This window comes from Eubalaena glacialis, chromosome 5, assembly GCF_028564815.1.
Source record: "Eubalaena glacialis isolate mEubGla1 chromosome 5, mEubGla1.1.hap2.+ XY, whole genome shotgun sequence".
Lineage (NCBI taxonomy): Eukaryota > Metazoa > Chordata > Mammalia > Artiodactyla > Balaenidae > Eubalaena > Eubalaena glacialis.
In genome coordinates this window covers 126,605,444-126,617,558 of record NC_083720.1, presented here as the reverse complement: position 1 = coordinate 126,617,558, position 12,115 = coordinate 126,605,444, and the positions used below count along the sequence as shown (strand labels likewise).

The 12,115-nt window shown below is 42.2% G+C and overlaps 1 protein-coding gene across 2 annotated transcripts in view; it reads right to left on the bottom strand.

Annotated features, from left to right (window-relative positions):
• MANBA (mannosidase beta) overlaps nt 1-12,115 on the bottom strand; it is a 139,177-nt gene that overhangs the window by 17,791 nt on the left and 109,271 nt on the right. Inside the window, exons 15-17 of one of the 2 annotated variants that reach the window (XR_009701048.1) lie at nt 7,283-7,425; nt 6,175-6,432; nt 2,871-3,419 (exon numbers count right to left, since the gene is read on the bottom strand). Coding sequence is in view for 1 of the 2 variants with exons in the window: in XM_061191668.1 (XP_061047651.1) it covers nt 3,195-3,419; nt 6,175-6,432; nt 7,283-7,425 (626 nt within the window). In the remaining variant the exon portion in view is untranslated. Of the gene's footprint in view, nt 1-2,122; nt 3,420-6,174; nt 6,433-7,282; nt 7,426-12,115 lie in introns of those variants that run through there. The other variant, XM_061191668.1, reaches the window with a different exon arrangement.

Below are 12,115 nucleotides of genomic sequence, written 5' to 3'. Positions count from 1 at the left end.
TTAAAAATGGTCCACATCAAAAAATATTTTAAAAAAACAGGAACAGGAACAGACTCACAGACAGAGAAAACAAACTTATGGTTACCAAAGGGGAGGACAAAGCAGGAGTATGGGATTAACAGATACACACTACTATATGTAAAATAGATAAACAATAGGGATTTACTGTATAGCACAAGGAATTATATTCAATATACTGTAATAACCTATAGTGGTAAATAATCTGAAAATACATATATATACGTGAATTACCTTGCGGTACACCTGAAACTAATGCAATATTGTATTAGCTATACTGTAATTTTAAAAAAAGAAAGAAAAAAGGCATCTGCCTTTATGTGCTTCATTTTTACCCTTGCTTCATGTACTGAGTGATAATGATGTTAAAAAAGTATGACTAGCATTTATTTTGCTCCACACCCTATTTGTTTAATTTTTACCACTACCTTTGAAGGTTAGAGATTACTATCTCCATTTTACAGATGAGAAAACTAAAATCTAGAAGATCAAGTGGTTGCCCAAGGTCACACAGCCAATAAATCTCAGAACTTGGGTTCTGACTCAGGTCAGTGTGGCTGGAAGCCCTGCCCTCTCTAGACAAGAGGGTCACACCACAGAATGGTGCCTCCATTTACAGAGCCTTCACTAAGTGTCAGTACTGGGCCGAGTCCCTGAACCACATTTTTAATTTATTCTTCAAAGCACACTTACAGGGACTTCCCTGGTGGCACAGTGGTTAAGAATCCGCCTGCCAGTCCAGGGGACATGGGTTCGATCCCTGGTCCGGGAAGATCCCACATGCCGCGGAGCAACAAAGACTATGTGCTACTGAGCCTGTGCTCTAGAGCTCGCGAACCACAACTACTGAGCCCATGTGCCACAACTACTGAAGCCCACGTGCCTAGAGCCTGTGCTCCGCAACAAGAGAAGCCACCACAACAAGAAGCTCGCACACCACAACGAAGAGTAGTCCCCGCTTGCCGCAACTAGAGGAAGCCCGCGTGCAGCAACGAAGACCCAACGCAGCCAAAAATAAATTAATTAATTAATTATAAAAAAAAAACCCACACTTACAAGGTGAGTGTAATTATTCCCATTGTACCACAAGAAAACTGAACGTAGAAGTTAAATAACTTGATTAAGGTTACAGAGCTAGTAAGGGCAGAATTGCAAGGTATTGGGTCGTTAAAGAAAGATATTAGGGAAAAACCCAAACAAACTTTTTGGGTTTGGCCAACCCAATAAATTCTGGCCCATCAACTTCAAAGCCCACCTCACAGGGTACCTAGCACAGAAAAATGCTCTAGTGAATGGAGAGGTGTGTCCTCCCTGCCCCCAGCAACAGTGACAAGAAAGCGATTTAATATTTATCAGGTAGGAATCTTCTGGGTTACATCCCTAAGTCACAGCCTTTCATAAGGCTGTTATATATATTTTGAAATAACACATAAAATGAGGGAACTCATAGATACTGAAGGAGAGGCCTGGGTTGGCTGCATTTATTTTCTTTTTAGTCTCTGAGCCACGGCCAAAAGTTTCTCAGCTTTAAAACCAAAACTATTATCTATTTAGTCTTGATTCTAAAGCCAGACTCTCACCGCCAGTCCATTCTATAACCAATTACCTGATTCTTCTTAGAGAAGACCCCTCAAATATCCTGGATTAGATTCTTCAAACTCTTCAAGTTTATCAAACAGACTAAAAACTTGACCAGAGCAAAATGGAAATTAATGCCCAGCATGGTACTGGGCAAAACTGAGTGTTCAGGCTTCCCTGGTGGCGCAGTGGTTGAGAATCTGCCTGCCAATGCAGGGGACACGGGTTCGAGCCCTGGTCTGGGAAGATCCCACATGCCGCGGAGCAACTAGGCCCGTGAGCCACAATTGCTGAGACTGCGCGTCTGGAGCCTGTGCTCCGCAACAAGAGTGGCCGCGAGAGTGAGAGGCCCACGCACCACGTTGAAGAGTGGCCCCCACTTGCCGCAACTAGAGAAAGCCCTCGCACAGAAACGAAGACCCAACACAGCCATAAATAAATAAATAAATAAATAAATAAAATTTTTAAAAAACTGAGTGTTCATGGAATGAGGAAATAATCCACAAATGAAACATCGAGTTGTCAATGCAATTTATATAACTTTAAAATTTTAACATAATTTCAAACTTACAGAAAAGTCGCAAAAGCAGAACAAAAAATTCCTACACACCTTTACCCAAATTGGCTACTTATTAACATTTTGCCCCCTTTGCTTCATTACCAATGTAATTTTATAAACATGATAATGCAGAATAAAATGATTTCATAGAAATTATAATTAATCAATATTTTTTAAGATGGTTCAAACTCAAGTTAAAGGGAACACCGCTTTGCTGCCAGGATCACCAAGTACAAATCTAACCACAGCCTTGAATTGGAAAGCTCACTGGATTCAACGAAATCTGAAGCCCATACATAACGATGGGTGACCTATGTCAGGACACCCGAAAGTTTCCAAAGTGACCATGGTGATGTCCATTTCAATATGAGCTTTTTTTCCAAAGGAGAATCATTCTAATGGCCTTTGAAAAAATAAACTATTATTTTTAAAACAATATTTTTTAAAAAACGTTGCAAATGAAAAAAGGACTCCTACCCAAAAAGTAACTGAATGACAACAATCAACCCCCCAAACTTTTCGGCAATAGCAACCAATATGGCTACCACCCAGAAATCTCTTTCTGTTGTGACATTTGAATCTCCATTTCCTCTGGAAATAACAACAAAGCAGTTTCATTCTGATTATTTGGTATTTCTCAAAGCTAACCACGAGAGCCTACATGACCTCACGACCTTCCACATTTGATTCCACAGATACCGCAATAATCACGTACCTGTGATTCCCTTAAAGGGCTGCATGTGGACAGACCTCCTTCTGGGGCTTGGAGAGGCAGTTGGGTTATAACTGGTTCATGTGGTGCAAAAGCTGTGGGGGAATGGGCTAAAACCACAGTCCTGGTGCAGACTGGACGGCACCTAGGCACAGCTTTGTTGGAGGAGGACATCACCTGAGTACACAGCCTTCCCTGGGAGAATGCACTGTACAAACTCTTCACCAAGTGGTTTTGCAGACACCTGACAGCACGCAGACACATTTCCTGGCTTCTTCAACTTGTTTCTGGTTGCCTTCAGCTCCTGCAAATACAACCTGGATTCCCTCAGTAAATATCGGCCAGTGAAGTCACATGAAAAGATCGCTCCAATTCACTCTCGTTGGTGGGTTTCCAAGGGTAAAAGAATACAGTCCGTGTCTTCTCAATCATGAGAAAACCATTGTCACTGAATCTCCCTGGGATGCTTCCTACATCCAACCAAACAAAGGGAGCAACAGCTGAGGTTTTCAGATGAAAAACAAATGTGTCCCCTTGCTGAGAGATGGTGGCCTGAAAGAAAAAGATAAATGAAATGAAGGAGGAGGGCAGAGCTCTCTATTCTATATACAGCACCTATCAGAACATCCATGTGGCTAACAAGGAGTGCATTTCCTACAACTTTGGTTCTGCAACTGCTAAAGTCATACATTCCACGCACTGTGTCAGATGCTAAAAACTACGTGGAAATGTATTGAAGGCTGTGGAAAATTACCAAATTGTAATCTCAAACCGGGGGGGGAGGGGGCGGAATACGTAGTCTCCCATTATTAAGGAGAATATTTCACATGAATCTCAAAGCTTTGTAGCTTTTACAGCTTTATATCTTTTTCTCAGGGTCTCATCAAGAGAGGCACATTTCTGCACCAGGGCTGGGTGGTTTAAATGACTTTCTCAGAATCTGTGTGGAGCTGGCTGCAGAGCACAGCCATGGTGCTCACCTGCTAGTCTTCCAAGGAGATCCTGCAATCTAAACAGCAGCCGGCCGGGCATCTGCAAAAGCTCTACCACTAGAGCTCTCTCTCTTTTATTGCATCGTCAGTAAAGTCACATTATTAGCACTTTTTTCTTATTCAGCTCAAATTAATTTGCTTTTCCTATTATTCTTGACAGATTTACTAATGTCCATTCTTAGGTATCTATCACATTGTACTTATTTAGAATTTTTCAAGTATTCGTTTTGTTTAATCTGAACCATCTAAATGAAATTATTTTCCTATTCATTTGGATATAAGTCCATCCAACTTTGAAATATTTGAAAAAATCTTCATAATGTGAATTCTCAGCTTTGTAATCTGACCCTTAACTTTCTTACTTTAATTTTTTTTCCTTCTCTTTTTAAATTAATTTTTATTGGCGTATAGTTGCTTTACGTTAGCACTTTTAACATGTGTGAATCCCACATGATATCAGCAAAGGAGAGCACAGTTTAAGTCTTGTCATTCATTAGCCTCTTAGCACAGGCAGAGAGTGAGGCAGCGCTGCTTCCTGGAGGCTGGGGGTTTGTGAGCCTCTCTCACTGTGAGTACACAGTTGAGTGGGACCTGGTGTTCAAGCCGTGCATCTGTCATGAAACATGACTCTTCAACATGCATACATGCCACGCCATAGGTCTGACATTATAGGTTATGTGTGACATAAAGAATTTCCAAGGGCAATTTTACTATATATAACTTAGCCTGAGACAGCATGCAGGGTTCTGAGTTATTAACAAGAAACCCTACTTTGGTAGAAGCAAAAAAGAAACAAAATGTATTAGGTAGCTCTCAGAGGGTCAGAGATGCAGGCTTGAAGTTAAATGTCAAATTCCCAAATCATGCCACCCACCTATTCTGATGAAGACCCTAAAGCAGTTGCAGGCACACAGTTTACATGGCTGCCCCTGGCCGCCACCAAGCCTGCAGGGAAGCCTCAGCTACTCTGTCCCAAGGTCAAGGCCAGAAGGGACACTGGCACCTGCTCACTCTTGCTGTTGCCTTCTTCTGATTGGAAACCTCATCTCTGCATGTCTGACTGCAGAGCCCAGAGCTCAAGCTTGTACTCTGGCTTCAGGGACACAGGGAGGAAAACCCAGTCCCCAGCATCCCCCTGAGGATAGTACATCCAAGTGCCTGGCCTACGTTAAGCCTACAATAACGTTAACTATCGTTACTATTATGATTGTTATTGTTATTATATGCCTTCAGGATAGGCAAAGTCTCACTGAAATCCAACTGACGTAGGACAAAGGAAGAAGTCCTACCTCTCCCCCAGCCCAGTTATCTCAAAGTAACGGAGGTCCAGATGAGGAAAGAAAGATTTTGAAATCTTGTCTAGAGACTGCAAATTCGTCTACTACATAGTTTTGTGCTTTTTTTCTGGAAAGAAGCTATGTAAATGTATGTCATTTCCTTCATATTTGCCCTATATCAGTTGTTACAGATAGATTTCATTATGGGAATATTTCATTATTAATTGGGAAGGAAGCTATGCTTTCATTTCAAGGACTGAGTTTTGATATGATTTCCAAAGCAAACGTAAAAAATCCTCTCACTTAAGTCTTTTCAATGAAATCTAAAACAAACTTAAAATTGATTAAAAATAGAGAATGAAAATATTTTTCTAGCAAGTTTCAATCACTACATGGAGAGGGGGAAAGGGAAGGAAAGGTTTTCAATCAACTAGACAGATTCCAAATTTTCTAGCTACACAATTTTTATAACAACACATCCTATCCCGATCATCCCTTTTTTTCCCTTGGCAGTGATAAAGAGATCTGGTGACTGAGCAACATGGAAGCAATAAATCAGAGAGTAGAGTGAAAATTTTTTAAATGAATAGACTCTCCTTAAAAATGCAAAATTAAGAGTGCTTCTACCAGGCTCCAATGTTTCCTGGCCACGGACTTTAAACACGTTACTCGGTCCCTCCAAACAGGCTTGCTCACTTGTATATGCAGATGACAATACTTCACGGCTGATGCAGGAAAGCCCCCAGGACAGACAGAGCCTGGAACCTAGAGGAGGAGCAGTCAGTGGTGATGACTCCTGCTGCCTCGCCCTCCACTGCACCAGCCTGACTACGGAGATGTGATGGGACAGCAGGAGTGGCAGGAACCTCAAGCTTTGACAAATGCTGAATTAGAAATAAAAAGTATTTGCTCTTTGCTTCCAGTGGGAAGGGGCCAATCTCCCCCGGGTCCCAGGTAAGCTCAGTACCAAGAAGAAATTTTGCAAAAAAGCAGGACAGCTCCACAAAGCCACGGTGACCCCAGACCACTGGTGCTTACGGTGATATTTGCCTTGTGGAGCCCCTTGGCCTCCTTTGGTGAGGACAGGAAGTGATAGTTGGTTGGGCTCAAGGGCTCCCTGTCAGTTGACAGGTAAAAGGAAACCACACAGCTCTGTCGTGTACAATTTGTACATCCTCTTAATAACTCAGCTACTGGCTTATCATAGAGAAGAGCAGACTCCCCTGCTTTCATCACAAAAGGCTTAGTCGTCTCAGAGCACACAGGCTCCAGGGAACTCCATGTGTGGACTCTCACCTGGGGAGAAACAAGACAGAAAAAAACCAAACACTCTTAGTTACTATTTTTTTTAGAGAATAATAGTAGTAATAATAGATGAAAGTCAGAAGAGCAGAACCGGTTAAGAGACTGTGAAACTTGGGTTTAACCTCAGCCCCACCAAGTACTTGTCATGTAACCAAGAAGTTAACTTCTCAAAGTATCCATTTCTTCAAACGTAACATGAGAATAATAACAGCACCAACTCCACAGGGTGTTGTGAGAATTAAGCAATTTATGGAAGGCACAGGACCTGGCGCATTATAGTTAATTCATAGACTTGACCTATTCTCAATGTCCTCCTAACTGTAGCCACCCAAGACTTCTTTGAGTTTCTATCCTTTCTTTTACCTAAAATTGTTTTAAATACAAGTTCATTTTTCCACATATATATTCTGAATAATTTTACTGATTTCCACTTTAACATACTGTTTTAAATGATTTCTTTTGGTAAAGTTTAGCCTATTTCCAGCTTCTCATGATTATAAATAACCTTAGATTTAACTGGCATTTTACAGTTTACAATGCACGGTCATCTAATGACTGTATTCACTATCCATAGAAATTCTTTAAGAAGGCAGGCTGGTGTCATTTTACAGATGAGGAAACTGAACCAAGACATTAAGGTCATAGAATAAATGGCAGAATTTTTCCCTGAATATAGGTTTTCCAATTCCAAGAACAGCTCATTTTCTGCTGTAAGTACTAGAGACATTTTAATACAGATTAATTTCTCTTTTCTTTTTTCCAAAAAAGAATAGAACCAAATAACTAAAGAAATCTAAAATTCGCCCTCTACCACAGAGAGAAAAAAATCCAAGCAACTTACAGTGAGCATCATCTTGTGGTCTGAGTGAAGGTCTGACACACCATAGATGAACAACACACCTTCATTCTCAAAACCCACCGGCAACAGCGGAGCGAAGAAATGCCGAGCAAAATAATGAAGCATCTTCCACTTTCCTCCATACTCTAAAAGTAATCAGCTGGGTTAGGAAACAAGGGTCAAGCAGTCGGAGCCATCATCCACATGGCCCAGCTGTGTAACCTGTCATAATTCAGGGCACTGAGCATAGAAGGGAGAGCTGACAGTGGAGGGAACCCATGTTTGTTGAGGGCAAGTAGCATTTTTGGACATCACCTCATGTCAGCCTCAAATCTGAGTGAGGCAGCGATTAACATCGCACTTTTCAAATGAGGAAACGGAGCTCAAGCAGTTAAGTCAAACATGCCACTGGCAGTATTTTGAGCCCAGACCTGATTCGTAGCTAGCACTTTCTCACATGCAATTCTGCCTCCAGAAGCTCAATGTACCGATGTTCCTTTTCCCTACATACATATGAAAAAGGGAGTCAGTAGCATTGGCAGTGAACATCTGTTACAAATACTCATTTTGCTAGTATTACTTGGCGAACATACTATTATAGAGGCTGGCCAAGATGGTGGAGTAGGAAGACCCTGAGCTCACCTCCTCTCATGAGCACACCAAAATCACAACTATTTACAGACCAAAATCTAGCAGAAAAGATCATCTGCAACTAAAGATCTAAAGAAGGAACCACAACAAGATGGGTAGGAGAGGCAGAGCTGCACATAGTCAAGACCCACACCCCAGGAGTGGGTGACCCACACATGTAAGAATAATTACAACTGCAGAGGTACTCCTTAAGGAACGAGGGGTCTGAGCCCCATATTGGGCTCCCCAGCCCAGGGATCCTGCACCAGGAAGACAAGCCCCCAGCCCCCAGAATGTTTGGCTTTGAAGGCCTGCAGGGATTAACTTCAGGAGTCCCAGAGGGCTGGGGGAAATAGAGACTCCCCTCTTAAAGGGCGCACACAAAATCTCACACACTCCAGGAACCAGGGCAGAAGCAGTAATTTGAAAGGAGCCTAAGTCAGACTCATTTGCTGATCTTGGAGAGTCTGCCAAAGAGGCAGCAAGCAACTGGAGCTCACCCTGGAGACACAGACACTGGCAAGAGCCATTTTGGAATCCTCCCTCTAGCCGACTGGCACCAGGACCCAGCCTCACTCACCAGCCTGTTCACACCAGTACTGGAACGCCTTAGGCCAAGCAATTAGCTGGACAACCACCAGCAGACAGGCTGCCTTAAGACCTCCTGAGCCCAAGGCACCTCAGGACATGGTCCTGTCCACCAGAGGGCCCAGGACCCAGCGCCATACAACAGTGTGCAAGCACTAGCCTCAGGACCCCCAGGGCCTGGCAGCCAGAAATCCTGGGACCCAGTTCCAGCCACCAGCCAGCCAGCGCTAGCCCCAGAACATCCTGGGCCTTGGCTTCACCCACCAACAATTCAAAATCAGCTCTGGGACACTGGGCCCTGCAGCCAGTGACCCTAGGAGTCAGCTCTGCCCACCAGTGGGCCAGCACTAGCCCCAGGACCCAGATTCACCTACTGGCTCCAGGATCCCCTGGATACCAACTCCACCCACCAATGGGCAGACACCAGCCCCAGGACCACTGCAGCCCTACAGCCTACCTTGTTGGACACAGCCAACACAGCAGATTGGCACCAGCCCCAGGACCCCTGGGCCCGGGCCCCACCCACCAGCAGACCAACACCAGCTCTGAGAAACCTTGGATGCCTCAGCCAGCTGCCCTGGGATCCAGCCCCACTCACCAATGGGCCAGCACCAGCTTTGGAATACCCCAGAACCTGCAGCCAGCCATATCAGGAACTGGTCCCACCCACCAGCAGGCCAACACTAGATCCAGGAACCGCAGCCCTGTAACCATCCACCCCAGAACCTGGCTCTGCCCACAAGTGAACCAGCAGTAGCCCTGGGACCCTCCAGGGTTCTGCAACCAGCAGCCTCATGACCCAGCCCCACCAACCAGTGGCTGGCAGGGTCCACACAAGGCAGGGCCTGGAAACCAATTGGGCCAAAGGCCAGCCATGCCTACCAGACCAACGACATCAGTAAGCCCGCCACACAGAAGGACCCATGCACCCCACATAGGGGGCACCCCTAAAGCATATAGCTCTGATGACCAGAGGGGAGTGAGCTGCTGGGACGCACAGTGTATCTCCTACAAAAGGCCACTTCTCCAAGATCAGGATACATTACCAACCTACCAGATACATAGAAATAAAAAAAGAGCAAGTTAGGCAAAATGAGGCAACAGAGGAACATGTTCCAAACAAAGGAAGAAGATAAAATCCCAGATGAAGAACCAAGTGAAGTGGAGATAGGCAATCTACCTAAGAAAGAGTTCAGGGTGATGATCATAAAGATGATCAAAGAATGCAGGAGAAGAATGGAGGAACACAGTGAGAAGTTTAACAAAGAGTTAGAAGATATAAAGAACTAAACAGAAATGAAAACTACAACAATTGAAATGAAAAATACACTAAAAGAAATCAACAGTAGAGGAAATGATACAGAGGAATGGATCAGGCAGATGGAAGACAGAGTAGTGGAAATCACTGAAGCTGAACAGAAAAAAGAATAAAAAGAAAAGAGAACAGTTTAAGAGACCTCTGGTACAACATCAAGTGCACTAATATTCACATTATAGGGTCTCATAAGGAGAAGAGAGAGAGAAAGGGGCAGAGAACATACTTGAGGACACAACAGGCTGAAAACTTCCCTAACCTGGGAAAAGAAACAGACATGCAGGTCCTGGAATACAAACAAGATCAACCCAAAGAGGTCCACACCAAGATACACTGAATTAAAATGGCAAAAGTTAAAGAAAGAATATTCAAAAGGGAAAAGCAACAAGTTACATACAAAGGAACTCCCATAAGGCCATCAGTGGACTTTTCAGCAGCTCTGCAGGCCAGATGGGAGTGGCACAATAAATTTAAAGTGATGAAGGGAAAATCTACAAACAATACTCTACTCAGCAAGACTTTCATTCAGATTTGATGGAGAAATCAAAAGTTTTACAGACAAGCAAAATCTAAAAGAGTTGGGCACCACCAAACCAGCTCTACAAGACATGGTAAAGGGATTTCTCTAAGTGAAAAAGAAAAGGCTACAAATAGAAACATGAAAATTATGAAAGGAAAAAGCTCACTGGTAAAGGCAAATATTAGGTAGTAAATCAACCATGTACAAAGCTAGCAGGAAGGTTAAAAGACAAAAGTAGTAAAATCATCTATATCCACAATAATTAGTTAAGGGATACACACACAAAAAAAGATGTAAAATATATCAAAAACAATAATCAGGGCTTCCCTAGTGGTCCAGTGGTTGGGACTTCACCTTCCAATGAGGGGGCTGTGGGTTCAATCCCTGGTCAGGGATCTGAGATCCCACATGCCTTGCAGCCAAAAAACCAAAACGTAAAACAGAAGCAATATTGTGGCAAATTCAATAAAGAGTTTTAAAAAAAAAACAATAATCATGGCAAGGGTGGGGGAGTAAAAATGCAGGGTTGTTAAAATGTGTTTGAAATTAAGAGATCAGCAACTTAAAATAATCATATATATTATATTACATTATATTATATTATATATAGATTGCTATATATAAGCCTCATGGTAACCACAAACCAAAAATCTACAATAGATAAACACCAAAAAAGAGAAGGGAATCCAAACATACCTAAAGATAGTCATCAAATCAAAAGGGGAGAGAAGAAGAAGACAGGAACATCAAATCAAATCAAAAGGGGAGAGAAGAAGACAGGAACAAAAAAAGAACTACAAAAAACAACCCCCAAACAATTAACAAAATGGGAGTATATAACTATCAATAATTAAATGTAAATAGACTAAATGCTCCAATCAAAAGGTATAGAGTGGCCGAATGGATATAAAAACAAGACCCATACATATGCTACCTATAAGAGACTCATTTTGGATCTAAAGATACACACAGACTGAAAGTGAGGGGATGAAAAAAGGTATTCCATGCAAATGGAAATCAAAAGAAGCTGGGATAGCACTATTTATATCAGACAAAATAGACTTTAAAACAAAGACTGTTACAAGAGACAAAGAAGGACATTGCATAATGACCAAGGGATCAATCTTATATAACAATTGTAAATAGATATGCACCCAACATAGAAGTGCTATATACATAAAGCAAGTATTAACAGACACAAAGGGAGAAATTGACAGTAACACAGTAAGAGTAGGGGAATTTAATACCCCACATGTATCAATGGACAGATTATCAAGACAGAAAATCAATAAGGAAACACTGGCCTTTAGTGACACATTAGACCAAATGGACTTAATAGATATTCAGAACATTCCATCCAAAGCAGCAGAATACACATTTGATTCAAATGTAAATGGAACATTTTCTAGGACAGATCACACGATATGCCACAAAACAAGATTCAATAAATTTAAGAAAATTGAAATCATATCAAGCACCTTTTCCAACCACAACCCTATGAGACTAGAAATCAACCACAAGAAAAAAACTGCAAAAAACACAAAGATGTGGAGGCTAAATAATATGTTACTAAACAACAAATTGGTCACAAAAGACAAAGAAGAATCAAAAAATACTTGGAAACAAATGAAAACAAAAACACAATGATCCAAAAATCTATTGGATGCAGCAAAAGCAGTTCTAAGAGGGAAGATTACAGTGATACATGCTTACCTCAGAAAACAAGACAAATTGCAAATAAACAACCTAACCCTACGCCTAAAGGAGCTTAGAAAAAGAACAG